At 49.1% G+C, this 27,169-nt stretch overlaps 1 protein-coding gene across 1 annotated transcript in view; it reads right to left on the bottom strand.

The window, feature by feature from the left end:
• Nucleotides 1-292: 292 nt before the first annotated feature.
• The window catches only part of LOC138246663 (cornifelin homolog A-like), a 56,141-nt gene continuing 29,264 nt past the window's right edge, over nt 293-27,169 (bottom strand). The window contains exons 2-4 of the mRNA XM_069201406.1: nt 16,026-16,136; nt 13,092-13,228; nt 293-5,563 (exon numbers count right to left, since the gene is read on the bottom strand). Coding sequence (XP_069057507.1) covers nt 5,474-5,563; nt 13,092-13,228; nt 16,026-16,128 — 330 coding nt within the window. The 5' untranslated portion in view covers nt 16,129-16,136 and the 3' untranslated portion in view covers nt 293-5,473. The remainder of the gene's footprint in view (nt 5,564-13,091; nt 13,229-16,025; nt 16,137-27,169) is intronic.

A 27,169-nucleotide genomic window follows, 5' to 3' on the forward strand; every position in this document is an offset into this window, starting at 1 on the left:
AGTCAGTGGAGGAATGAGTCAGAGTGAGTGAGAGTAAGTGGCAGTAAAGACCAGCATGTGTGAGAATGAATGTGAGTGAGTGACGGAGAATGACAGTGAGCCTAACTGAGTGTTACTCTGTGTAAAAACTGAATCTCAGTAACACTGAGTAATTCAGAATGAATGAGAATGAGTGGGACTGAGTGGGCCATAGTAGAATGAGTGAGTGCATGAATTAGTGAGACCATTTGAGACTGAGTGAGTCAGAGTGAGACAGTAAACCTTTTTTTAAAGATTTGTTTATTAGCTATCAGTGGTATCCGAGACATTACATAATATCATGTCAACAGGCAATAAATCGTCACCACAAGCGAGTGTGACTGATATTCTTTCAAAGGCAGGAGTGTGACAGTAAACTTAGTGCAAGAAAGTGTGAGAGAAACCAGCAACACACAGACAGGCTGCTCCCGAAAGAGTTTATTGAGATGAATAAACAACAGTTTTGAAGTCTCATGGGTACATCACTCAGAACAGTTTTGCATAAAATGACAGTACTACAGGAAGTTGTCCTAGTCGACTTCCTGTCCGCTGCAGTGGGCTCCATCCGTGGTTTAAGGGATGGGGCAGATGAGGGTCTTGTAAACAGCTCCATAACTGGAGGGATATTGGTGCAGCACAGCCTTGTAGGAAGACCTTATCTGCATAGTAAAGTGGTGGGTGCTCAAGCAGCTCAAAGACCACGGTGGTAGCAGAGGTAGGGAAACCAGGCCTATATCGGTATATAATGGAACTGCACAGTCTAATAAGATGTGTATCTGTACATTAAAGCAGTATGAGGGGGTGCATCAAAGGGTACTGGAGGCTGGAAACCAGATCTACATCTATAGACTATTGGGTTGAGCTTCCCTATAAGGATACTGGGAGAACAAGGACTTGTAAGCTGGTCTACGTTTTTATGAGATATGAATATTAATGAGCTAGCAGTGATTCAAGTGGCCCCTGGTCTGCATGCATATGGTAATGGGTACCAGTGAATCAAGGTGCTCAGGGGCTTGCACACTGGTCTGCATGTATACATTAATGAGATGGCAGTGTTTCAAGGGGTCCCAGGGGCTTGTAAGCTGGTTCGCATGTGTACATTAATGAGATAGCAAAGGTTCAAGGTGCCCAGGGGCATGTAAACAGGTCTGTGTGTTTACATTGATAAGATAGCAGTGATTCAAGGGGTCCTAGGGGCTAGTAAGTAGGTCTGTGTGTTTACATTAATGAGATGGCAGCGATTCAAGGATCCCAGGGGCTTGTAAGTAGGTCTGCATGTTTACATTGATGGGATAGAAGTGATTTAAGGGGCCCAGGGACTTGTTAGGAGGTCTTGATGTATATAGTAATGTGATAAATGTGATTCAAGGGGCCCAGGGACTTGTAAGGAGGTCTGCATGTTTACATTGATGAGATAGTAAGCATTCAAATGTCCCAGTGGCTTGTAAGCAGGTCTGCATGTTTATATGAATGAGATAGCAGTGATTCAAGGGGCCCCAGGGGCTAGCAAGGAGGTCTGCATGTTTACATTGATGAGATAGTAAGCATTCAAATGTCCCAGTGGCTTGTAAGCAGGTCTGCATGTTTATATGAATGAGATAGCAGTGATTCAAGGGGCCCCAGGGGCTAGCAAGGAGGTCTGCATGTTTACAGTAATGAGACAGAAGTGATTCAAGGGGCCCAGGGGCTTGTAAGGAGGTCTCAATGTAGACAGCAATGAGATATCAGTGATTTGAGGGGCCCAGGGGCTTGCAAGGAGGTCTGCATGGTTACACTGATTCAAGGGGCCCAGGGACCTGTTAAGAGGTCTTGATGTATATAGGAATGAGATAGAAGTGATTCAAGGGGCCCAGGGACTTGTAAGGATGCCTCGATGTATACAGTAATGAGATAGCAGTGATTCAAGGGGCCCGGGGACTTGCAAGGAGGTCTGCATGGTTACAGTAATGAGATAGCAGTGATTCACGGGGCCTGGGGACTTGTTAGGAGGTCTTGGCGTATACAGTAATGAGATAGAAGTGATTCACGGGGCCTGGGGAGTTGTTAAGAGGTCTTGGCGTGATTCAAGGGGCCCAGGGACTTGTAAGGAGGTCTGCATGGTTGCAGTAATGAGATAGAAGTGATTCATGGGGCCCAGGGACTTGTTAGGAGGTCTTGATGTATACAGTAATGAGATAGCAGTGATTCAAGTGGCCCGGGGGCTTGCAAGGAGGTCTGCATGGTTACAGTAATGAGATAGAAGTGATACAAGGGGCCCAGGGACTTGTAAGGAGGCCTCAATGTATACAATAATGGGATAGAAGTGATTCAAGGCCCCAAAGGCATGTAAGGAGGTCTGCATGTTTACAGTAATGAGACAGAAGTGACAGAAGTGATTCAAGGGGCCCAGGGACTGGTAAGGAAGCCTTGATGTATACAGTAATGAGATAGAAGTGATTCAAGGGGCCCACGGACTTGTAAGGAGGCCTCGATGTATACAATAATGGGATAGAAGTGATTCAAGAGCCCAAAGGCATGTAAGGAGGTCTGCATGTTTACAGTAATGAGACAGAAGTGATTCAAGGCGCCCAGGGACTTGTAAGGAGGTCTTGATGTTTATAGTAATGTGATAAAAGTGATTCAAGGGGCCCAGGGACTTGTAAGGAGGTCTTGATGTATATAGTAATGTGATAAAAGTGATTCAAGGGGCCCAGGGACTTGTAAGGAGGCCTTGATGTATACAGTAATGAGATAGCAGTGATTCAAGGGGCCCAGGGGCTTGCAAGGAGGTCTGCATGGTTACAGTAATGAGATAGAAGTGATTCAAGGGGCCCAGGGACTTGTTAGGAGGTCTTGATGTATATAGTAATGTGATAAAAGTGATTCAAGGGGCCCAGGGACTTGTAAGGAGGCCTTGATGTATACAGCAATGAGATAGAAGTGATTCAAGGGGCCCAGGGACTTGTAAGGAGGCCTTGATGTATACAGTAATGAGAGAGCAGTGATTCAAGGGGCCCAGGTGCTTGCAAGGAGGTCTGCATGGTTGCAGTAATGAGATAGAAGTGATTCAAGGGGCCCAGGGACTTGTTAGGAGGTCTTGATGTATATTATAATGAGATAGAAGTGAGTCAAGGGGACCAAGGAACTTGTAAGGAGGCCTCAATGTATACAGTAATGAGATAGCAGTGATTCAAGGGGCCCAGGGACTTGTAAGGATGCCTCGATGTATACAGTAATGGGATAGAAGTGATTCAAGGGCCCAGAGACATGTAAGGAGGTCTGCATGTTTACAGTAATGAGACAGAAGTGATTCAAGGGGCCCAGGGACTTGTACGGGGGTCTTGATGTATACAGTAATGAGATAGCAGTGATTCAAGGGGCCCGGGGACTTGCAAGGAGGTCTGCATGGTTACAGTAATGAGATAGAAGTGATTCACGGGGCCTGGGGAGTTGTTAAGAGGTCTTGGCGTGATTCAAGGGGCCCAGGGACTTGTAAGGAGGTCTGCATGGTTGCAGTAATGAGATAGAAGTGATTCATGGGGCCCAGGGACTTGTTAGGAGGTCTTGATGTATACAGTAATGAGATAGCAGTGATTCAAGGGGCCCAGGGGCTTGCAAGGAGGTCTGCATGGTGATAGTAATGAGATAGAAGTGATTCAAGGGGCCCAGGGACTTGTTAGGCGGTCTTGGCGTATATAGTAATGTGATAGAAGTGATTCAAGGGGCCCAGGGACTTGTAAGGAGGCCTCAATGCATACAGTAATGAGATAGAAGTGATACAAGGGGCCCAGGGACTTGTAAGGAGGCCTCAATGTATACAATAATGGGATAGAAGTGATTCAAGGCCCCAAAGGCATGTAAGGAGGTCTGCATGTTTACAGTAATAAGACAGAAGTGACAGAAGTGATTCAAGGGGCCCAGGGACTTGTAAGGAGGTCTTGATGTATACAATAATGAGATAGCAGTGATTCAAGGGGCCCAGGGGCTTGCAAGGAGGTCTGCATGTTTACAGTAATGAGATAGAAGTGATTCAAGGGGCCCAGGGACTTGTTAGGAGGTCTTGATGTTTATAGTAATGTGATAAAAGTGATTCAAGGGGCCCAGGGACTTGTAAGGAGGCCTTGATGTATACAGTAATGAGATAGCAGTGATTCAAGGCGCCCAGGGACTTGTAAGGAGGTCTCAATGTATACAATAATGAGATAGCAGTGATTCAAGGGGCCCAGGGGCTTGCAAGGAGGTCTGCATGTTTACAGTAATGAGATAGAAGTGATTCAAGGGGCCCAGGGACTTGTTAGGAGGTCTTGATGTTTATAGTAATGTGATAAAAGTGATTCAAGGGGCCCAGGGACTTGTAAGGAGGCCTTGATGTATACAGTAATGAGATAGCAGTGATTCAAGGGGCCCAGGGGCTTGCAAGGAGGTCTGCATGGTTGCAGTAATGAGATAGCAGTGATTCAAGGGGCCCAGGGGCTTGTAAGGAGGTCTTGATGTATATTATAATGAGATAGAAGTGATTCAAGGGGGCCAAGGAACTTGTAAGGAGGCCTCAATGTATACAGTAATGAGATAGAAGTGATTCAAGGGGCCTAGGGACTTGTAAGGAGGTCTCAATGTATACAGTAGTGCAATAGCAGTGATTCAAGGGGCCAAGGGACTTGTAAGAAGTTCTGCATGTTTACAGTTATGAGATGACAGTCATTCAAGGGGCCTCGGGGCTTGTAAGCTGGTCTGCATGTATACAGTAATGAGATAGCAGTGGTCCAAGGTGCCCAGGAGTTTGTAAGCTGGTCTGCATATACACAGTAATGGGATAGAACTGATACAAGGGCCCACAGACATGTAAGAAGGTCTGCATGTTTACAGTAATGAGATAGAAGTGATTATTCAAGGGGCCCAGGGGCTTGTAAGCTGGTCTGCATGTATACAGTAATGAGATAGCAGCGATCCAAGGTGCCCACGAGCTTGTGAGTAGGTCTGCATGTATACAGTAATGGGATAGAAGTGATTCAAGGGCCCAGAGGCATGTAAGGAGGTCTGCGTGTTTACAGTAATGAGATATCAGTGATTCAAGGGGCCCAGGGGCTTGTAAGCTGGTCTGCATTGATACAGTAATGAGATAGCAGCAATCCAAGGTGCCCACGAGCTTGTGAGCAGGTCTGCATGTTTAATGAGATAGAAGTGATTCAAGGGGCCACAGCGGCTTGCAAGAAGGTCTGTTTGTTTACATTAAGGTAGCAGAGATTCAAGGTGCCCAGGAGCCTTTAAGCAGGTCTGAATGTTTACAATAATGAAAAAAACAGTCATTCAATTTTTTTATGTGAGCTCCTGGATTAATCTGTATTAATTTATTTTTGATGAGAAAGGACTGGGTAGCAAGCCTTGGTACAGTGGACATTTTGGGTCCGAAATTAGCACGTGAGACCATTTTGTTGGGTGGAATTGACCAAGGCACCCAATCAGCCCTTTGGTGGGTTCAATGCCTCCTGTCCACCTCCCTCGCCATCCGGCACAGCACGCAGGGCCCACAGAAGCACTGGCAGAAGAAGTCCTTGCAGATGGATCCCTGTGGAAACAGAGGGAGTGAGTAAGTGTGCCCCACTGCTGCCACCCTTTCCAGCTGCATCTCTCTGGGTGTGCCCCACTGCTGCCACCCCCTCCACCGGCATCTCTCTGTGTGTGCCCTACTGCTGACACCCACCCCCAGCTGCAGCTCTGTGTGTGTGCCCCACTGCTGCCACCCCTTCCAGCTGCATCACTCTGGGTGTGCCCCACTGCTGCCATCCCCTCCAGCTGCATCTCTCTCTGTGTGCCCCACTGCTGCCACTCCTTCCAGCTGCATCACTCTTTGAATGCCCCACTGCTGCCATCCCCTCCAGCTGCATCTCTCTCTGTGTGCCCCACTGCTGCCACCCCTTCCAGCTGCATCTCTCTGGGTGTGCCCCACTCATGTCACCCCCTCCAGCTGTATCTCACTGGGCGTGCCCCACTGCTGCCATCCCCTCCAGCTGCATCTCTCTCTGTGTGCCCCACTGGTACCACCTCTTCCAGCTGCATCTCTCTGGGTGTGCCCTAATACTGCCACCCCCCCAGCTGCATCACTCTTTGTGTGCCCCACTGCAGCCACTCCTTCCAGCTGCATCACTGTTTGTGTGCCCCACTGCTGCCATCCCCTCCAGCTGCATCTCTCTGGGTGTGCCCCCTCAAGTCCCCCCCTCCAGCTGCATCTCTCTGGGTGTGCCCCACTGCTGCCACCCCCTCCACCTGCATCTCTCTGTGTGTGCCACACAGCTGCCACCCCTTCCAGCTGCATCACTCTTTGTGTGCCCCACTGCTGCCATCCCCTCCAGCTGCATCTCTCTGGGTGTGCCCCCTCAAGTAACCCTCTCCAGCTGCATCTCTCTGGGTGTGCCCTACTGCTGCCACCCCCTCCACCTGCATCTCTCTGTGTGTGCCCTACTGCTGACACCCACCCCCAGCTGCAGCTCTCTGTGTGTGCCCCACTGCTGCCACCCCTTCCAGCTGCATCACTCTGGGTGTGCCCCACTGCTGCCATCGCCTCCAGCTGCATCTCTCTCTGTGTGCCCCACTGCTGCCACTCCTTCCAGCTGCATCACTCTTTGTGCGCCCCACTGCTGCCACCCCTTCCAGCTGCATCTCTCTGGGTTTTCCCCACTACTGCCACCCCCTCCAGCTGCATCTCTCTGGGTGTGCCCCACTACTGCCACCCCGTCCAGTTGCATCACTCTTTGTGTGCCCCATTGCTGCCACCCCTTCCAGCTGCATCTCTCTGTGTGTGCCCCACAGCTGCCAGCCCTTCCAGCTGCATCACTCTGGGTGTGCCCCACTGCTGCCATCCTCTGCAGCTGCAGCTCTATGTGTGTGCCCCACTGCTGCCACCCCCTCCAGCTGCATCACTCTGGGTGTGCCCCACTGCTACCATCCCCTCCAGCTGCATCTCTCTCTGTGTGCCCCACTGCTGCCACTCCTTCCAGCTGCATCACTCTTTGTGCGCCCCACTGCTGCCACCCCTATCAGCTGCATCTCTCTGGGTGTGCCCCACTCATGTCACCCCCTCCAGCTGCATCTCACTGGGTGTGCCCCACTGCTGCCATCCCCTCCAGCTGCATCTCTCTCTGTGTGCCCCACTGGTGACACCCCTTCCAGCTGCATCTCTCTGGGTGTGCCCTACTACTGCCACCCCCTCAGCTGCATCACTCTTTGTGTGCCCCACTGCTGCCACTCCTTCCAGCTGCATCACTCTTTGTGTGCCCCACTGCTGCCACCCCTTCCAGCTGTGTCACTCTGGGTGTGTCCCACTGCTGCCACCCCTTCCAGCTGCGGCACTCTGGGTGTGCCCCACTACTGCCATCCCCTCCAGCTGCATCTCTCTAGGTGTGCCCCCTCAAGTCACTCCCTCCAGCTGCAGCTCTCTGTGTGTGCCCCACAGCTCTCACCCCATCCAGCTGCATCACTCTGGGTGTGCCCCACTGCTACCATCCCCTCCAGCTGCAGCTCTCTGTGTGTGCCCCACTGCTGCCACTCCTTCCAGCTGCATCACTCTGGGTGCGCCCCACTGCTGCCATCACCTCCAGCTGCATCTCTCTCTGTGTGCCCCACTGCTGCCACTCCTTCCAGCTGCATCACTTTTTGTGTGCCCCACTGCTGCCACCCCTTCCAGCTGCATCTCTCTGGGTGTGCCCCACTCATGTCACCCCCTCCAGCTGCATCTCACTGAGTGTGCCCCACTGCTGCCATCCTCTTCAGCTGCATCTCTCTCTGTGTGCCCCACTGCTGCCACTCCTTCCAGCTGCATCTCTCTGGGTGTGCCCCACTACTGCCACCCACTCCAGCTGCATCTCTCTGGGTATGCCCCACAGCTGCCACCCCCTCCAGCTGCATCCCTCTGGGTGTGCCCCACTACTGCCACCCCCTCCAGCTGCATCTCTCTGTGTGTGCCCCACAGCTGCCACCCCCTCCAGCTGCATCACTCTGGGTGTGCCCCACTCATGCCACCCCCTCCAGCTGCATCTCACTGGGTGTGCCCCACTGCTGCCACCTCTTCCAGCTGCATCTCTCTGGGTGTGCCCACACCTGCCACCCTTCTCCACCTGCACCTCTCTGGGTGTGCCTCACTGCTGCCACCCCTTCCAGCTGCATCTCTCTGGGTGTGCCCCACTGCTGCCACCCCTTCCAGCTGCATCTCTCTGGGTGTGCCCCACTGCTGCCACCCCTTCCAGCTGCATCTTTCTGTGTGTGCCCCACCCATGTCACCCTCCACTTCTGGCTGTGTCTCACTGTGTGTGCCCCACTAATGCCACTTTTTTTTCCAGCCGTGTTTGGCCAGATGTGACCCACTCCCTCTTCCAGGAGTGTCCTACCAGGTGTGCCCATCTGCTGCCTCCAGTTGCACCAGAGGTGTGCCCAAATGCTGCCCCCATATTACATCTGCACCTTCCCAGGTGTGTCCCACAGCTACCACCCCCTCCTCCAGCAGTGCCTGACTGCACGTCTTAATATTTCCCTCTTGCCCTCCACCTTCATCCTCTCCGCCTCCTCTGTCCCCTCCATCCCCTACTATGGGGGTCGCCAACGACCACGGAAGCACCGCCAACAGGCTGGCGGTGCTTCCTGGCCAATTCTGACCGCGGCGGTAAAGCCGCGGTCAGAAAAGGGAAACCGGCGGTTTCCCGCCGGTTTTCCCCTGGCCAAAGGAACCCTCCATGGCGGCACTGCAAGCAGCGCCGCCATGGGGATTCCGACTCCCTTCCCACCAGCCTGTTCCTGGCGGTGTAAGCTGGCGGGAACGGGTGTCGTGGGGCCCATGGGGGCCCCTGCACTGCCCATGCCACTGGCATGGGCAGTGCAGGGGCCCCCTAACAGGGCCCCAGCAAGATTCTCAGTGTCTGCTTGGCAGACACTGAAAATTGCGACGGGTGCCACTGCACCCGTCGCACCCCAGCAACTCCGCCGGCTCCATTCGGAGCCGGCTTCATCATTGCTGGGTCTTTCCCGCTGGGCCGGCGGGCGGCCTTTTGGCGGTCGCCCGCCGGCCCAGCAGGAAAGTCAGAATGACCGCCGCGGTCATTTGACTGCGGTGCGGTCTTCTGGCGGTCTCTGCCCGGCGGGCGGTGCCCGCCGCCCGCCGGGGTCGGAATGACCCCCTATATCTTTTACATCTCAATTCTTTTCCCTTCATTGCTGTCCCTGCTCTCCCTCCTTCCTCTTGTCAGTCCTTCCATCTTTGCTCCCTCTCTTCCTCATTTCTAACCCTCCTCTTTCTTTGCTTCCTCTCAAACAGTCCTTTCTGCCTCCTCTCCTTCACTACACTCCACTTCTTCTTCCTCTGTTTTTCATTCCTTGCACTCAGTTTCTCCCTCTCAAACCTCTCTCCTGGATATTCTCACCTCTTCCTTCTCTCTCTCTCTCTGTTTCGCCCCTTCCACTCAATCTTTCTCTCTCCTTAATTTCCTGTCACTCGCCTCCCTCCTTTCTCTTCTCTTCTTTTTTACCCCCTTTCTTCACTGCAGCTGGTATATTACACACTGAGCTATCCCACAAGAAGCGGAAGATTTTGTCCAGAGGATATCTGTGCCAGTCGGACACCCCCGTCCCCCTGGAGACCGCTTCCTTCCTTCCCCTTCCCCTCACCCTTCCCCCTCTGAAACAACTTCCCTCCTCCCCCCTCACCTCCTCTGACACGCTTCCCTCCTCACCCCTATGACACCGCTTCCCTCCTCCTCCTCACCCCTCACCCTCCGACACTGCTTCCCTCCTCACCCTCACACCTCCCCGTGGAAAGTGCTTCCCTCCTCACCCTCACCCACACCCTAACCCCTCCCCCTCTGACACCGCTTCCTTCCTCCCCCTCCTCCTTCCCCCTCCAACATCGCTTCCCTCCTCACCCTCACCCCTCCCCGACACCGCTTCTTTCCTCCCCCTCCCCCCAACACCGATTCCGTCCTCACTATCACCCTTACCCTTCCCCCTCCGACACCGCTTCCCTCCTCACCCCTTTCCCTCTGACACTGCTTCCCTCCTCACACTCACCCTTACCTCTCCCCCTCTGACACCGCTTCCCTCCTCACCATCACCCTCTGGACACCGCGTCCCTCTTCACTCTCACCCCTCCACCTCCCACACCGCTTCCCTCCTCACCCTCACCCTCACCCTCCAGACACTGCGTCACTCCTCACCCTCACCCTCCAGACACTGCGTCCCTGCTCACCCTCACCCTCTGGACACCACTTCTCTGCTCACCCACACACTCCGGACACGGTGTCCCTCCTCACCCTCACCCCTTCCCCATAGAAATAGTTTCCAAACAGCCATAGTTCAGGCTGTCTGTCTTTGCACACACCTTCGCACAAAGACCCCAAAGACACCTTGATCAAAACAACCCATTACTGACACCTAAGAACGCACAACTGTCACACAAAAATACACACTAACACACCTAAGCTCACACAGCCCTCAGATGTGTACACATCAAAACATCCTGACACAACCCAGTCCGCGTGCACAGCATGACATACCTATATTCAGACATACTGTAGTATCTTTGATATCATGCAAGCTAGGACCCTTGCGGTTCTGGGTGGACTCTAGACAGGAATTACGTAATCTGATGGGCGGTGTTAAGGTGTGGTTATGAAAGTTATAACGCAATGCATGCAGAGCGCAATGGTATGTTCAAGAATCTGTTGCAGACCTCCGTGTGTGGTGTATTTATTATATGCCCACAGTTTGGGTAAGAAGCTACACATGCCACACTCAAATACACCTAAGCACATTCTGACACAACTAAACACACAAAAACATCTTGACATGCCACATCAACCTCCATCACAAAATGGCATACCGAAGTGCGCAACCAGAAACAGACTGATTTACCTGTACTCATACACACACACACACACACACATTTACATTCATATAGACACCCTCCCTCCCCAAGACACAGCGATATATATACATATCTGCAGACACACAATCACACCTGCACACACACAGACACATACACAGTCACACCTGCACATACATAGAGGCACATAGACACACCTGCACACAGACACACACCCACACACAGACACACGTGCACTCACAGTGACACACAGACACACCTGCATGCACAAAGAGACACACAGTCACAACTGCACACAGACAGATAAGCACACCTGCACACAGACAGATAAGCACACCTGCACACACACAGCCACACCTGCACACGCACAGAGACACCAAGGCACACCTGCACACACAGAGACACCAAGGCACACCTGCACACATACAGAGACACACAGTCACACCTGCACACATACAGACACATAAGCACACCTGCACATACAGAGACGCATAGACACCCCTGCACGCAGACACACACACATAGACACACCTGCCCACACACACACAGAGCCATGTAGGCACACCTGCACACTCAGAGACACATAAGCACACCTACACATACCCAGACACAAGTAGGCACACTTGCTCACACATACACACAGTCACACCAGCACACACACAGAGACACATAGGCACACCTGCATACACAGAGAGACACATAGGCATCCCTGTACACATACAGAGACACACAGTCACACCTGCACACACACACAGACACATAAGCAAACCTGTCAACACAGAGATGCGTTTTAAGTTAAGCACTTTATGTGGGGAGATTAGACAACGGCTACGGATTATTTAACCTTCAATTTCATATTAAATCCCTAAGAGTGTGACTACAAGGAAGTGTTTATCCCCTCAGGGCTGATGGGGCCTGTAGAGACCTAACACTGGGTAAGCGGAAAGACTCACACACTGTAGCAATCATATATCCCACCCCCATATGCAATAAGAGTGAATTCCAGAGCAGGCTGTGTGTTTTTTTAAAGGTTGACATAGTCACAGTGCTGTACACAAGTGTGTGCATGTTTAGACACTAACATGAGTGAGGTGGAGTGCCCACAGTAGCTGATATGCATCCTTTTTTTAAAACATTCCTTCCATTTTTAAAAGATTTTCTTTTTATGAATACCATACAGGTTCTCGAAGACCACAGGTAGGACAGCCTTATGCCCCCTTATTACCACGTTTTCCCTACATATATTAGAGGGCAAACAGGGAGGTTTAGTACCCCTGAAGACGGACAAGCAACCCATATGGGCATACAGAATTCGATTGAAACATGTTGGCAGGCTAGAGATTACGGAACCATTGTATTCCTAGAAGGCATCCACATCTTAACTGTTGTGTAGGTTCCCACTAATAAAATTGTTTGGGTAAATTTGTGACCAATTTTTAACCCGAAACTGGACCTCCGGAAATTGTTCAGAAGTTATGAATCTATACGAGCTCCCCTGTAGTAGTTGAGCCCACTCTAGTGCTATTCACCTACTAGGGTGAGAAAAAATGCCAATGATGAAGCATGCCACCATTCAGTGGGTGAGGTGTTTTTCTTAATAGTTTAAAATCCATACAAGTTGTAGTATTCAAATATACATCTGCAAAAATTAAGAGGCAGCTGCACTTTTTGTGTGTGTGTCTCAGGTCGACTTGGCCCTGGGAAACCAAGAGCATGAGAACCCCACTCCTGTCCGAACCCCACAGCACCACGTGTGTTATAAAGGGGAAGAGCGTTGAAAAGCCAAGCGAGTGAAGAACCCCCCCTCATGAGAGAGCCCCACAGCATCACGTGTTGTAAAGGGGAGGCACTCCCAGAGTATGTGTGTATGAGTGCCACACAGAGCCTAGAACAATCAGAAAAGTAGGCATACACACCCAAACACATACTGACACTCCCAAAGAAGCGCACACACACACGAGTACACACACACACACATGCACACACACATACTCACACACATACATTGTTTCAACTAAACACACACCTAAACAGTGATATACACACATAGAAGTATAACTCACACGGCTAAAAACACACACATGCCCTCACTATTCTGTTTTGGCCTCATCTCCCTCCACGCCCTCCTTTTATGCCAGGCCTTGCATACCCAGCTATATATTGTCCAACCATGACTGTTCCACAGAATACCTGCCCTGAGATGCCAGAAGCAGTCAGGGTGCCCCCTTACCTTAATGTGCCAGCGCTCTCTCATAGCTGTCTCCAGGGCGAGTAAGGATCCTGGCAGACATGGCAGGCAGAGGTTCTCCCCAAATTTCTTGGAGATCCTACACATCAGGATGCAGGGTACAAAGGTGCCACAGAGACCTAGAAAGAGAGGGGAGTGAGGACAATGCCCAGAAGTATCTTCTTCTCCCAGTCTTCCATTCTACCCAGCCCATTTACAGACAGATGTAGGGGTCCTACAAACATGCTACAGGCCCACTGTGCTCCCCTCTCCTGTGGCCTTTCCAGAGGGGACCAGGCTAGTCCATCTTCAATGCCTCAAGAGGTTGGAGCCGCAACAAACCAGGATCTCAGTAGCACCAGGGGTGTGTCCTCAACTTGGCGTAGTCCAGCGGACAACGGAGGTAGACCAGTGGACTGAGCCAGCACTGCTGCAACTGTATCCGAGCGACCAACACCCGCGCCCCAGTAATGAAGCAGGGGCCATGTGCACTATTTACGGGACGCAAAATACTGGTTGCAATTTGTGACCAGTAAAGGCATTTAAGAACTGACCTAGGTACTAATAGGTTGATTCTTAAGCCTAAATTTTAGTGGGTCATTCCTATTAGGATGGTCGGACTTCAAATTCCGACTCCCTACGATTGTAGGCCATCACAGGAATGGTGGCCTGCTGGGGTCAGCAGACCACCATGCCTGTGATTGTTTATTTTATAAGGCAAACCTTTTTTTCTAATGGAAATGGCACTGCATTTTAAAATGAAAGTTTGTTTTCTTGTTTGTTGAAAAGTAATGGTAATGTGGACCACTGTCTTTTCATTTACTTTTTTTACATTCACAAAGGGAAAGGAGCACGAGGGGGACCCCTTCCTAATTGCAAATGGATTACCACCTCCTTTGAAGTGTCAGTAAAATACCACTGGTTTGCTAATGCGTTTTGGCCACAAAACATTGATGCATTGGCTACAGGTCGGCGTTGGAAGGACACCTCAAACACGTCACTTGAAGATACCGAATCAGTATCCATTCAGGATCCCATTTTAGGAGTCAGAAAATTGTTTAAAATGACTAACACGGGTTTAGTAAATAAGAAAAGGTGTTTTAATGGTTGAAACCATCAAATTGCAGCGTTTGCAACTGTTAAAATGTTCAGCACATCTGACCATAGGATCCCAGCCAAACTGGAAAAAAATGTTAGTTTGTGTTGGGTATAGTGGGGGCTCCTAGATAGGGGGTGAGGGATGGGAAGAGCGCAGTGGACACAATTCTTAAGAACAGAGGTGTGCCCGTGTGTGTGCCTGAGTGAACATGCACCTGTGTGTATATGTGAGTCATGTGTGCAGGGTGTGATACTCACAGATGCCTGTGTGTGTGCCTGAGTTTACATGCACATGTGTGTATGTATGAGTCGTGTGTGCAGGGTTTGATACTCACAGATGCCCGTGTGTGTGCCTGAGTTTACATGCACATGTGTGTATGTATGAGTCATGTGTGTGCAGGGTTTGATACTCACAGATGCCCGTGTGTGTGCCTGAGTTTACATGCACATGTGTGTATGTATGAGTCGTGTGTGCAGGGTTTGATATTCACAGATGCCCGTGTGTGTGTGCCTGAGTGAACATGCACCTGTGTGTATGTATGAGTCATGAGTGTGCAGGGTGTGATATTCATTGGTGCCTGTGTGTGGGCCTGAGTGAACATGCACATGTGTGTGTGCTAATCATGTGTGCGCAGTGTGTGATGCTCGCAGATTCCCATGTGTTGTTCTGAGTGCATATGCATGTGTGTGTACATGTGCATAGTGTTTACTACTCATAGATTCCCAAGTATGTGTGCTTGAGTACTTGTGCTCCTGTATGTTACAATGTGTGATACTCCATGATGCCCATGTGTGAATGAATGAGTGCACATGCGCCTGTGTGTGCTGTTTGTGTGTAATCCTGACAGATGTCCATGTGTGTGTGACTGAATACACACGTGCCTGTGTGTGTCATTTGAGTGAAGTGTGTAATCCTCACAGATGCCTGTGTGTGTGGCTCAGTGCACATGAGCCCGAGTGTGTGTCATGTTTGCTCAGTCTCTGATGCTAACAGAAGCCCATGTGTGTGAGCCTGAGTGTACAGGTCCCTGTGAGTGTGATGTATTTGCAGTCTGTGATGCTCACAGATGTCCCTGTGTGTGAACCTGAGTGCACATGTCCCTGTGTGTGTGTGCGATGTATGTGCAGTCTGTGATGTTCACAGATGCCCATGTGTGTGTGCCTCAGTGCACATGTGCCTGTGTGTGGTGTATGTGCAGTTTGTGATGCTCACAGATGCCCATGTGTGTGGACCTGAGTGCACATGTCCCTATGTGTGTGTGTGTGTGTGTGTGTGATGTATGTACAGTCTGTGATGCTCACAGATGCCTGTGTGCATGCCTGAGTGCACAAGCACCTGTGCTGCACTGTGTGATTCTCCCAGGTGCCCATGTGTGTGTGCAGTGTCTGATACTCACAGATGATACCCATCCATGTATACACCTATGTATGTCATGTACAGTCTGTGATATTTTCAGACGGCCATGTGTATGTACTTGAATGCACATGTGCATGTGAGTGTCATTTGTGTGCAGCGTGTAATACCCACAGATGCCTGTGTGTGTGTGTGCCTGAGTGCACGTACCATGTGTCTAGTGTGTGGTACTCGCAGATGCCCATGTGTATGTGCCTTGACTGCACACGTGCCTGTGTGTGTAGCCTGCCATACTCACGGAGGCCTTGGTGTGCCTGAGAGCACGTGTCGTGTGTGTGTGCAGTGCGTGATACTCACAGATGCTGGTGATGTACCGAAGAGCACCTCCGCCTGTGCGCAGCATGTGTGTGGAGTCTGTGATGCTCAGAAGTGGCCACGTGTGTATTTGAATGCACATGTACCTGTGTGCAGTGTGTAATACTCACAAATGCCCATGTCGTCCATGCAGTCCATCATCCCCGAGTGCCAGGTGTTGGTGTGTGTGCCGTAGCCCATGCTCTGGGGCTGGTTGGTAACTATAGGAGCCATGTCAGATCCTGTGAGGGGACACAGAATAACACAAGATTCATTCCAAATGGCACATCGTCTCAAAGCAAAGTAGGTTTGGGCGCAATTTGTATAACTTCCTTTGCAGAAATGATGTGAAATGTCAAAAATACTATGCTATACTATACTATACTATAATGTACTATACTATACTATGCTATGCTATGCTATGCTATACTATACTATACTATACTATGCTATGCTATGCTATGATATGCTATGCTATACTATACTGTGCTATGCTATACTATACTATGCTATGTTATACTATACTATACTATAATGTACTATACTATGCTATACTATACTATGCTATGCTATGCTATACTATACTATACTATAATGTACTATGCTATACTATACTATACTATACTATGCTGTACTATACTATACTATACTATTCTATACTATACCATACTATACTATTCTATACTATGCTATACTATACTATACTATGCTATGCTATACTATGCTGTGCTATACTATACTATAATGTACTATACTATGCTATACTATACTATACTATTCTATACTATACTATGCTATACTATACTATACTATGCTATACTATGCTGTGCTATGTTATGCTATACTCCACCATACTATAGGATTTGTAAAGCGCATGGCGACCCGAAGGGAGCCCAGCGCTGATAAGGAGAGGTTTCACCATAGTAGACGAAGAGGATACCTAGGGGATGAATCTACTTGAAGGGCTAGTGTTTAATAACTTTTCTAAAGCATAACTCGCTCTCCACAGCTCTGGTGGTCAAGGGGAGAGAGGTCCAGATCTTAGCTGCATTCAAGTTAAATGATCGTCCGCCCCTTCTAGTTCTTTTGATAAGGCATTGTTGCCAGATGAAGATTGAATGATCAAACTGAGTGTATTAGAACTGTAAGGGTCAACCAGCTGGCGTAGGGTGGGCGGGCCTTGTCCCAATATAGCTCGATGAGGGATTTAAATTCTATTCTTTGGGCAATGAGGAGTCAGTGAAGATCTTTTAGTCCATGCCTCACTGACTGAGATCTAGGAGTTCCAAGTAACGTGTGGGCAGCCGCATTTTGTACAACTTGTAGTTTCTGAACGACTCCTTTGGGGATCCCAGGTAAAGTGAGTTGCCATAGTCCAGGTGAGAGAGTACGAGAGCCCGAACCACCACCTGCCTCAAGGTCTGGGGAGCAGCGGCAGAATCCTGTGCAGCATCCGCAACAATCCAAAACAACTGGCCGAGACCTTAGTGACCTGGGCTTCCATTGTCAAGGTATCGTCGAGCCACATCCACAAACATTTTATGACATTCTTAGGGGCTTGGGGAGGGCCAGCCCAGGCCTTGATGAGCCAGGGGGTTGTTCCCCAGAATCATTAAATCTGTTTTTGCACCATTGAGCTAAGGATAAGGTTTATTCATCCAGCTGGCGACCTGCTCCAAACAAGGTCCAAGGGTGGATGTTCGGGGATCGACATCTGGGGTGAGAGAGAAAACCTGCTGGGGGTCGTCTGCACAGGAGGCTATAGAAATCCCAAAGGGAGCTATAATGTGCAGCAAAGATTGAAAATATATATTAAAAAGTGGTGGACTTAGGGAGGACAACTGTGGGACCCCACAGAGAACGGACAAAGTTTCTGAAGAACTGTCTTCGTCAAAGACCTGAAAGGTTGATCCTTTGAGAAGGGGCTCTTCCACTCTAGTTCTTTCCCTGTAACTCCAGCCTGAGGCCGGAAGCCCATTTGCGTGGAATGCAGGGATGAATTGGCCTCCAGGAAATCTGAGAGGTTTCTGTTCACTTGTTTTTCTGACACTTTACTAAAGCCTGGGAGTAGGGGGATTGGACGGAAGTTCCCTCACCAGGCAGGGTCAAGGTTAGGTTTCTTTAGGTCAGCTCTGACCATTGCATGTTTCTAGAATGGTGGAGCTATGCCTGTCTCCAAGCAGAGATTAACCATCTCTAACATGTATATGATGTCCAGTATCCGATATCCGGTTCCAGAGAAAGACCTCTCGGAAGTGCCCGATCAAGTGGAGCTGCAAAAAGAGATGCCAAATGATACAAAATGGCAATTTTTTGTGCAAAATGTGTCTCCGTTTTGGATGTCAGGACTTATTGTGTGCTAAGGAAGCACAGAATCACATGTGATGTGAATAACAGCTCATTGGGTTCTGGTCGTTGACATTGTGTCTGTGCTCCTGCAACAGTAGCTCTTTGCTGTGCGGGTGATTTCAATCCATTACAGTTTTAAGAAGAACACAACAATGAACACAGAAGGAGGCTAAACGCAGATGTTTAGCTTTGTGACCGGAAGACCAATGTGTTGGAGTTCTAAGTACACCAACCTAGCTGCAGGAACATTGTCAAATCTTTGCAAGCCTTTAAAACAGACTTCAAGTTAAAAAAGAGAAATAAAAAGAGAATATAAATTCACGGCAAAGTGCTAGTGCAGAGACGGGTAATGGCAGCATTAGTTTTCACGGTCACATCGGAGGCACCCGACCGGCGCGGGGTGGTAGCAGCAATCTTGGCAGTCGTGTGTGGGGCATCTGGCAGGTCTTCTGGGCAGCTGGGAGCCACTCAACACCCAGTGGAACACAAACAAACTATTGCAAGGGGGTGCGGTGGGAAAGGTGGACCTATAAAGATCCTTTGGTGGACTCGAGATTGCAAGGGGGTGCGATGGAAAAGGTGGACCTATAAAGATCCTTTGGTTGACTCGAGAATAACCGAATGAGAGGTACAGACTCGCAGCATCCTTCAGCAAAATTTCGTAAGAACACACATTAATAATGAATCAATGGTCCACTGGAGCGCAAACACATCGGTAACTACCACCCGAGGAGTCAGCCCTTGTGACCGGGCTCCAGGAAGGGGTCCGCTAAAGGCAAAGGACCAGAGCAACTTGCAGGGCCCTTTAACGGCCAAGTATGTTGACGACTACAGCAACAGACTTGGCCAGCAGAATGCTTAGGTAGGGTGACCACCCGCCCGTTAATTTCACGGACTGCCCGTCGTTTCGCCCTGCCTCCGTTGTCTGGAATGAAAGGCTTAATGGACAGCATTTGTCCATAATTTTAGCCTTTCATCTAAAAGACTACCGAGGCAGGGCGAAATTACGGGCAAATGAGTTTCCCCAGCTGGACTGAAGGGCAGGGGGGTCTCCTGTGCTCTGAGGGAGGGGCAGACAGATAAGAAACAAGCCTTCTTGCCAGGGTGTCTCCTTCCCTAAAGAAATGCAAATATGCACAACTGGTAAATCTGCAAATGCAAAGGGGCTTTGAAGCCCGCATTGACTTTGATCAAAGGAGCCACTTGAAGATTTCTGATGGCAAAGATATTTTCTTTTAGAGAGGTACCTTAACGGTGTTCCAAGGTGAGCTGTGGAGTGTGTGGTTTTAATGGAGTGTTATAAAAAATGTTAATACTAGGTATAAACTGTATATTTTTCAAATCTGTTTTTGAAAAGCACTTTTTAAAATTTAACCGAAATGTATGTGCTGCCATAGGGGTGACTTACAGTGACCTGGTGCAGTGACCTGTAGTGAAAGGGTTCATGCATCTTTCCAGGCAGGCTGCAATGGCAGGCCTGCAGATACATTTTGCATGGGTTCCCATGGATGGCATAATACATGCAGCAGCCCAGGGGTAACCCCTGGTGCCCCAGTGCCCTAGGTACCTAAGTTCCAGATACTAGGGACTTATATGGGGGCACAAATATGCAAATTGTGGGGTGTGCTAAGTCCTAAGCAACCAAAACACACTGACAGTAGGCAAAAAGTGGGGGTAACCTCTGCCAAAAAGAGGGTAATTTCCTACACGATAGTAATTTAAATTTTAATGCTACCGCAAGGGATGGTGTTCCATAGAATAACATGATTTGGCACCCGGCAAACCCCAGATGTCCAACTCCATGATGGCCTGACTGATTCCCCATGTGTTTGGTGTCAAACATTGTGCTTTTTAACCCTGAGAACGATTCTCGTGCCCAGAGTTACCTAGAATGCACCCTGATGACATCCTTTCGGGATACCCACCAAGTTGCCATCTTTCTCCTGCCTTGGGAGGCTCCCCTGAGCCATTTGCCAGCAAGACAAGAGTCTGACATCCTGTTGATTGTGCTAGCATGTCCCCCAGGATGGAGACAAAGGACCTGGTTAGGGAGGAGGTGAAACATCTGCCTTCCCAGTATGGCTAGTGCTTACAATAATCTAGGTGGAGAGCCTCATAGGCTGTCACCATCCTTGATATTTAATCTCTTGTTCCCTACTCAAGGTCAAAGCCCTTCCCGCCCTGTCCAGCCTGACAGGAGGGAAAATTAGATATGCAGGAGGCAGACACCCCCCATGACGCCACACCTTGAGGGTAGGCTAGGAGGTCTGTACAGCCGAAGAAGGGCTCATTCATATTGGCAAACCCTGAATTAGTGGGATCTGGATAAAAAAAGTGATGTACTTCCACAGGAAGTCATCACCTCAGTGATGGACAAGCCGCAGGGACCACTAGTCCATTGGCCACTGTCCCTCACACCCTTAATGCACCCTAAACTAGGATTTAGGAGGCCCCCTGGCACCAGAACCTCAGTTCTGACTTTGAATCCGAGAAGAGGCATAGAGAAAACACCATCACCAGCGACAGGACTTTGGACTCCACCACAATGCAGAGAGGACACTCAGTGGCATAACAAAGGCCCCTGGAGCCCCCCCAGTGCAGGGGGACCCGAGCTCCAGTGTACTTTGCAGAGGGGCCCCTCAAGTTTCGTTATGCCAATGAGGACACTTAGGTGCCCTGAGGAGACCATATACAAGAACTGTGTGTTCAACGTGCACTCATGGCAAAAGCTCATTGGGCCTGCAAGAGGGCCTCAAGTGGATGCCAGAAACTGAAGCAGACTCCCCTGAATGGTGGAACCAGTCACTTGCAACCTGCAGAACAATTGTTGTGCTGTGTCACAAGAAGTGCAACCTGTCGTGCCCCTCTTGAGTGAGCCCAAAGAAAATCGATGACCTGCACACCAGGAGCTGTAGTGAGGGTCACACTAAGGGGGTGATTCCACTGCCCGCCAGGCGGGAACCGGCATTTGGCCGCCATGCGGCCAAAATACCGCTGCCCCCATTCCAACATTCCCGCTGGGCCGGCGGGCGCTAACCATGTTAGCGCCCGCCGGCCCAGCGGGAATGAGGCCTGCAACACAGGAGCCGGCGGTGTTGCGGCCGTGCGACGGGTGCAGTTGCACCCGTCGCACTTTTCACTGTCTGCTAGGCAGACAGTGAAAAGCTGGCCGTAGCCCTGTTAGGGGACCCCTGCACTGCCCATGCCCCTGCACTGCCCACTGCCCCACTGCCCCAGGGGCCCCAGGACACCCCTTACCGCCAGCCTCTTCCTGGCGGTGAAAACCGCCAGAAACAGGCTGGCAGTACGGGGGTCAGAATCCCCAGGGCAGCGCTGCTTTAAGCGCTGCCCTGGCGGATTCACCCTGGCTTTACCGCCGCGGTCAGAATGGCATAGGAAGCACCGCCAGCCTGTTGGCGGTGCTTCCGTCATTCGTGACCCTGGCGTTCCAAGACCGCCAGGGTCAGAATGACCCCCAAAGTTTGGAGCCGCTACACCACTCCGGTCGACCTCCAGTATCTGTGGATTATTTTTGTTGCTGCCAAGGCTTGTTGATCACCAGCCCTGTAACCATCCTGTCCCCGGACATCACCAACCAACTATTCCAGCAATAGTGATCAACATCGCCAATGACCCCTCTGCTGAGACCCTGCATCCTGAAGAGGGCGACTTCGACTTAGTGGCAAAGCATCTTTGGCGCAACCCTCCTGTGATTGACGGCTGTAAGGCAACCTCTGCACCCGGAGCCACCGGATGTGGTGGTGGAGTGCCAGCTGTGGAATCCAGCTCCTGGAACCCCAAAGGCCTCTATTTTCCCAGGGTAGAGGGTCACTCCATCTCCAAGTGTGGTTTTGCAGAGTGCTGCATTTTTGATAGATTGCACTCGTGGTTCCTGTAATTTCTAAGGACGGCAAGGCTACCTCTGCACCCCGACTTCCTGGGCAGGGTAAAAAGGTACTGAATATAGAAACTTGGACTAGGGACCCCTCAGATCTAAACTCCAGGTGGGTTCCACGGAACTCACCCCACAAGTGGCCAATTGCACACTGTGCTTTCCCCCATTGACTTCAATGTTATTTGTTTGACAACTAAAAGTGCGCCCATTTTTAAATGGTTTAATAATCCACAAATCCAGTTGAATGTAAGATACAAAATTAGTTTTCATGTCTCAATTAAGATAAAAATGTGCTTTTTTTCCCTTGATTTGGTGTCGGATTTCTTTCGAGTTGTATCAATTGCTTACCATCCATATTGGTGTTGTGAAATGCTTTACACATGTTCCTTTAAGTAGCCTGACTGCACTTTGCCACTCTACCAGGACTGAGCTAAGGTTTACTGGTGTGAACCCGAGGTCCACTTCTGGGTAACGTGCTAGTATTACTTGATAAGATCCCCCAGTCATACCCCATAATACGGCCACCTTGATACACCCTCCAACATTAGCACCCCTCTTACAATTCAGGAAGAAACTAAAAACTCACTGCTCGTCCTGTTTTCATCGATTTACTTTCTGGAATGGGAGCTGGGTGGCCGGAAAGCGACAGGACTGTAACAGGATGTTTACTTTGGACTTTAACCTCAATAAACCTTATTCACCAAACTGAGAGGGTGAATCTCTATTTCCAAATTGGTGGCGAGCGAGTTGAACCTCATCTTGAATGTTTCATTGCACAAAACATCAACCCCTCAGAAGTTGCTTGTTGCATTTATGAAGGTCAATAGTCGTTGGATCTAAGTTAAGATATAGGCAGGTAATAAAGACTGTTACACGTTGGATTTCTAATATTCTTATGGCCCAGTAATCAGTGGGAAGCCTCAAGGCTGTCATCAAAATATGACTACTACAGAGAGACCAGATCAGCCACCATTAACACTAAAAAAGGACTAAAACTTAAAGACAGGAAGGCATTTCATGAGCCCAGTCACCGCATGGTGTTTGTACAGTTACAATTAATTGCTGCAGACCCTTCTCATCATGAACTGATGTAACTTATTAGAGACGGCTATGCTAATGGTGCCAGCACCTCCTGTGTATCTGCATAGTGCGGGGGGACTATCAATGTGTGGGACGACTGGTGCGAAGCCTTGAGGACTTATTTAGAGGCTGTGGGTCTTTGTAGCGCAAAGGAAGCTTGGCATGGTGAAGCATAATTTGGGCATCGAAGGAAGGAGAACTCTCCCAACTTTAACAAACTGTCAAGACTGATTGAGGAGGATGATAGTACATCAAATATGGATTATTAGAAATGAGTTCTCTAGTCAGCAGTAGCTTGAACCCTGTCCAAGCAGGCACCCTCACTCTACTCAGAGTAAGGGAGTCACACATAACATTACCCCTGATGCACCCCTTGGTAGCTTGACTCAAGCAGTTAGGCTTATCTCACAGGCAATCTGTAAAGTTTTTGTACACACATACACACACACTCACACACACAGTAACACACAACAGTTTAGAAAAATAGCCAATACTTATCTGAGTAAAACAAGACCAAAACAACAAAAATCCAACCTACACAAGTGAAGATATGAATTTTCAAAGATTAAATGTAGTATAGCACTTAGAAACACAATAGCTCCAACTGGGGCTATCAAAACGACTTGACGTAGTTGCTAACAACAGTCCAGTGCCACCCGAAAGGGAACACAGCCAGCCATGGAGTTGTATACACCCCGGTTACAGTATCTTGGAAAACGATGAGGAAACAAAAGACGTTGCTTTACATTGGGGAGATGAGGCGTTGCTGGAGCCGGTGCATCGTCGGTTTCTTACTGCCACTGGGGAGGTGAGGCGTCGGTTCCTTACTGCTAGGCAGGGAAGGCGAGGAATCAGTTCCTTAAGGTTGCAGAAGAGGTGATGTGGTGTTGGTGGAGAGGCGTCTGTTCCTTACGACAAGCCTGGGGTGATGAATCCAGTAGATCAAGATGCAAGGCGTTGACTTCATGGTGTTGCGATCACATCACAGGGCTACGGGTACTGTGGTGGAGTAGGAGTTGGGTACCACAGACATCGGTTTCATGGCATTCTGGATTCATGCTGTGGCAGGACTAGGGAGGCACTGCAGCAAAATCCGGTCTGCGTTGTAGGTCATGGTGGTTGCACTCAGCAGGGACCACGGCTCTGGTGCAGGCAGCAGTGCAGGGTCAGAGAGCATCACCAGTTCCGAAGTCATTCTGGAAGTCGAGGCACTAGTTTTTTCCTTGTTGCACCTGATGTAGGAACTAGATTTGGCACTACTAGGCAAGTCAGGACTCTCTGCAAGTGAGCCCAGGCACTGGCAGGTGAAGTCTTTGATGCCCCTGAGACTTCTTAGCAGGAGACAAGCTCAGTCCAAGCCCTTGGAGAAACCTTGAAAGCAGAAAGTCGAGTCCAGTCCTTTCACTCCCAGGACAAAAGCAGCAAGCAGAAGGCCAGCATAACAAAGCAACAGGCTGAGTGGCAGTCCCTCCTAAAGCATGCAGCTCAGAGACCGCAAACTCCAGATCTCTATCTGCTCCCAATGTGAAACTACACTTAAAAAATATTTCAAGGTAATTCCCATGTTACCCTATGGGAGAGATAGTCCTTGCAAAAGTGAAAAATGAATTTAGAAGAATTTCACTATCAGGACATGTAAATTACACCAGTACATCTCCTATTTTTAAACACACTGCACCCTGCCTTGGGCCTACCTTAGGGGTGAGTGACAGGTAACAAAAGGGAAGGTTTGGGCCTAGCAAGTGGGTGCACAACAGGTTAATATGGCAGTTTAAAACTGCACACACAGACACTGCAGTGGCACGTCTTAGCCATGTTTACAGGGATACTCCTGCCAGTGGCACAAGCAATGCTGTCGGCCCACTAGTAGCATTTGATTTACAGGTCCTGGACACCTCTAGTGCACTTTACTATGGACTTACTAATAAATCAAATATGCCAACCACCCGTTCAATTTGGACAGGGAGCACATGCACTTTAGCACTGGTCAGCAGTGGTAAAGTGCCCAGAGTGCTAAAGCCAGCAAAAATGAATTTCAGCACAGGATCAAAAACAGGAAGTCAGAGGCAAGAAGTCTGGGGATAACCCTGCAAGAAGGGCCATTTCAAGCATGGATGAAGATGCTAAAGAAAAGTTTGATGTAGCCACAAATGCTCTGATAAAAAACCTAAGTATGGTGGAAGAAAGGCATATTTTTTTGCAAGCACAACTATCTGGGGAATCCATTGAACAACATTTGGTGGTCCTGCATACTCTAGCCACCCCCTGTACATTTTAAGATCTTCAGGAAGACATTATATGTGATCAGTTAATCATCAGGACTAATAACTTCAACATTCAAGGAAAATTGTTAGGGTTTAAAGTTCCTTCTTTGAATAAGTTGATAAATATTTCTAGGTGCATAGAGAATACATTGTGCTATGTTAGGGAACTAAAAAGTGGTTAAGTGTAAATGGCAGGCAGACACCAAACAGGCGTAAAGATAGGGGAAGTAACAGGGACAAGAGTGACAAAATGCAGAGTGGGACTGAAACGTGCCAGTAGTATAGATGTTGTCTTGAGGCACATGCTTTTTTGTAGTAATTATTCAGCTGCAAAGTAAGATGTGTTAAGTGCAAAGAACGACGGCAATTCACAGGGTTATACAAAGGAGGATCTGACGAGTGCAAGGGCAGTGTAAATCTTGGATTTAAAGGAAAAAACTATGAATGGAGCAATGAGGAAGACAGTGATGATTATGTGGAAGTGTTAGTCTGTGATGAAGCTTCTACTGTTCAACAGGTGGATAGTGTGAATAAGCCTTTTCATCCGCCGAAGTGCCTGCTCAAGATATGTGGCGAAGAAGTGCAAATGTGGGCAGCTTTATGTTCCTCTTACACTTTAACTGACAAAATCATTGTGGAAAGCATTGTGGAAAAAATGGAGACATTAGCTTATTAGCCACTGATAATATGCCAGAGGGACACTGTGATGTTTAAATTCTTATTGTGCGTTACTTCTGGCCTGAGCTAGCCTGCAAGGATGCAGAAATGTTTGGTAAGGTGTACGTTGTTGAGAAGGGCAAAAATGTGTTAGACTGGAGGGAGCAATTTGCCCTTGGTATGATACATGAGCACAATCATCCTGAAATAGTATTATGTACAGGGGACGATGAAGCAAAAAATTAGATGTATTTGTTTTGCAAGTTGTGTTCAATGCTGCAGGGCTGATTGAATAAATTAGAGCTCCTTGTGTTGTTTGAAGTAATTTGACCACCACATTGTTTCAAAGAAAGGAGTAGTGCCTAAAGTTAACAATGTGAGTAGTGTTCCTTTGGCACTCAGGGATTCATTGAGAGAAGAGCTAGATATATTGTGTGTCCACAGGATCATAGAAGCAATAGAATCTTCTGAATGGCTTCGCCCCATTGTTTTGGCCAAGTAGGCCAATGGAAAAATGTGCATGCGTGTCGATTTAAGGGCATTTGGGTTGACTGGTACCTGCTTCTGCACTTTAATGAAATGTTGATGTGTGTGAAAGGTGCTGAGTATTTCTCTTTACTAGATCTATTAAGGGTCTGTCATGAAGTACAATTACACCCTGAGTCTAAGCATTTCACCTCATTAGTTACCCCTGAATGTGCACATCAATTTGTGTGTTTGCTCTTTGGCCTAGCATCTGCTTCTGTAGTTTTCCATAACATTATACAAAGCTATTGAGTGGTCTGGAGAATGTCTTGTTTTTCCAAGACAATGTCCTTGAATGGGGGTCAAATAAGTTGAGCATGCACGACAATGTATTATCAAAAACTCTTGCGAATTTGGAAGATGCAGGTCTCACTGTTTGTATTGACAAATGCAAGTGTTGTGTGAAGTAGGTGGAATATCTTGGCCACACAATGGGGGTCATTCTAATCTCTCGCCCGCCAAGCGGGCACCGCCAGAAGACCGTACCGCGGTCAAAAGACCGCAG

This window comes from Pleurodeles waltl, chromosome 7 (genome assembly GCF_031143425.1).
Source record: "Pleurodeles waltl isolate 20211129_DDA chromosome 7, aPleWal1.hap1.20221129, whole genome shotgun sequence".
NCBI lineage: Eukaryota > Metazoa > Chordata > Amphibia > Caudata > Salamandridae > Pleurodeles > Pleurodeles waltl.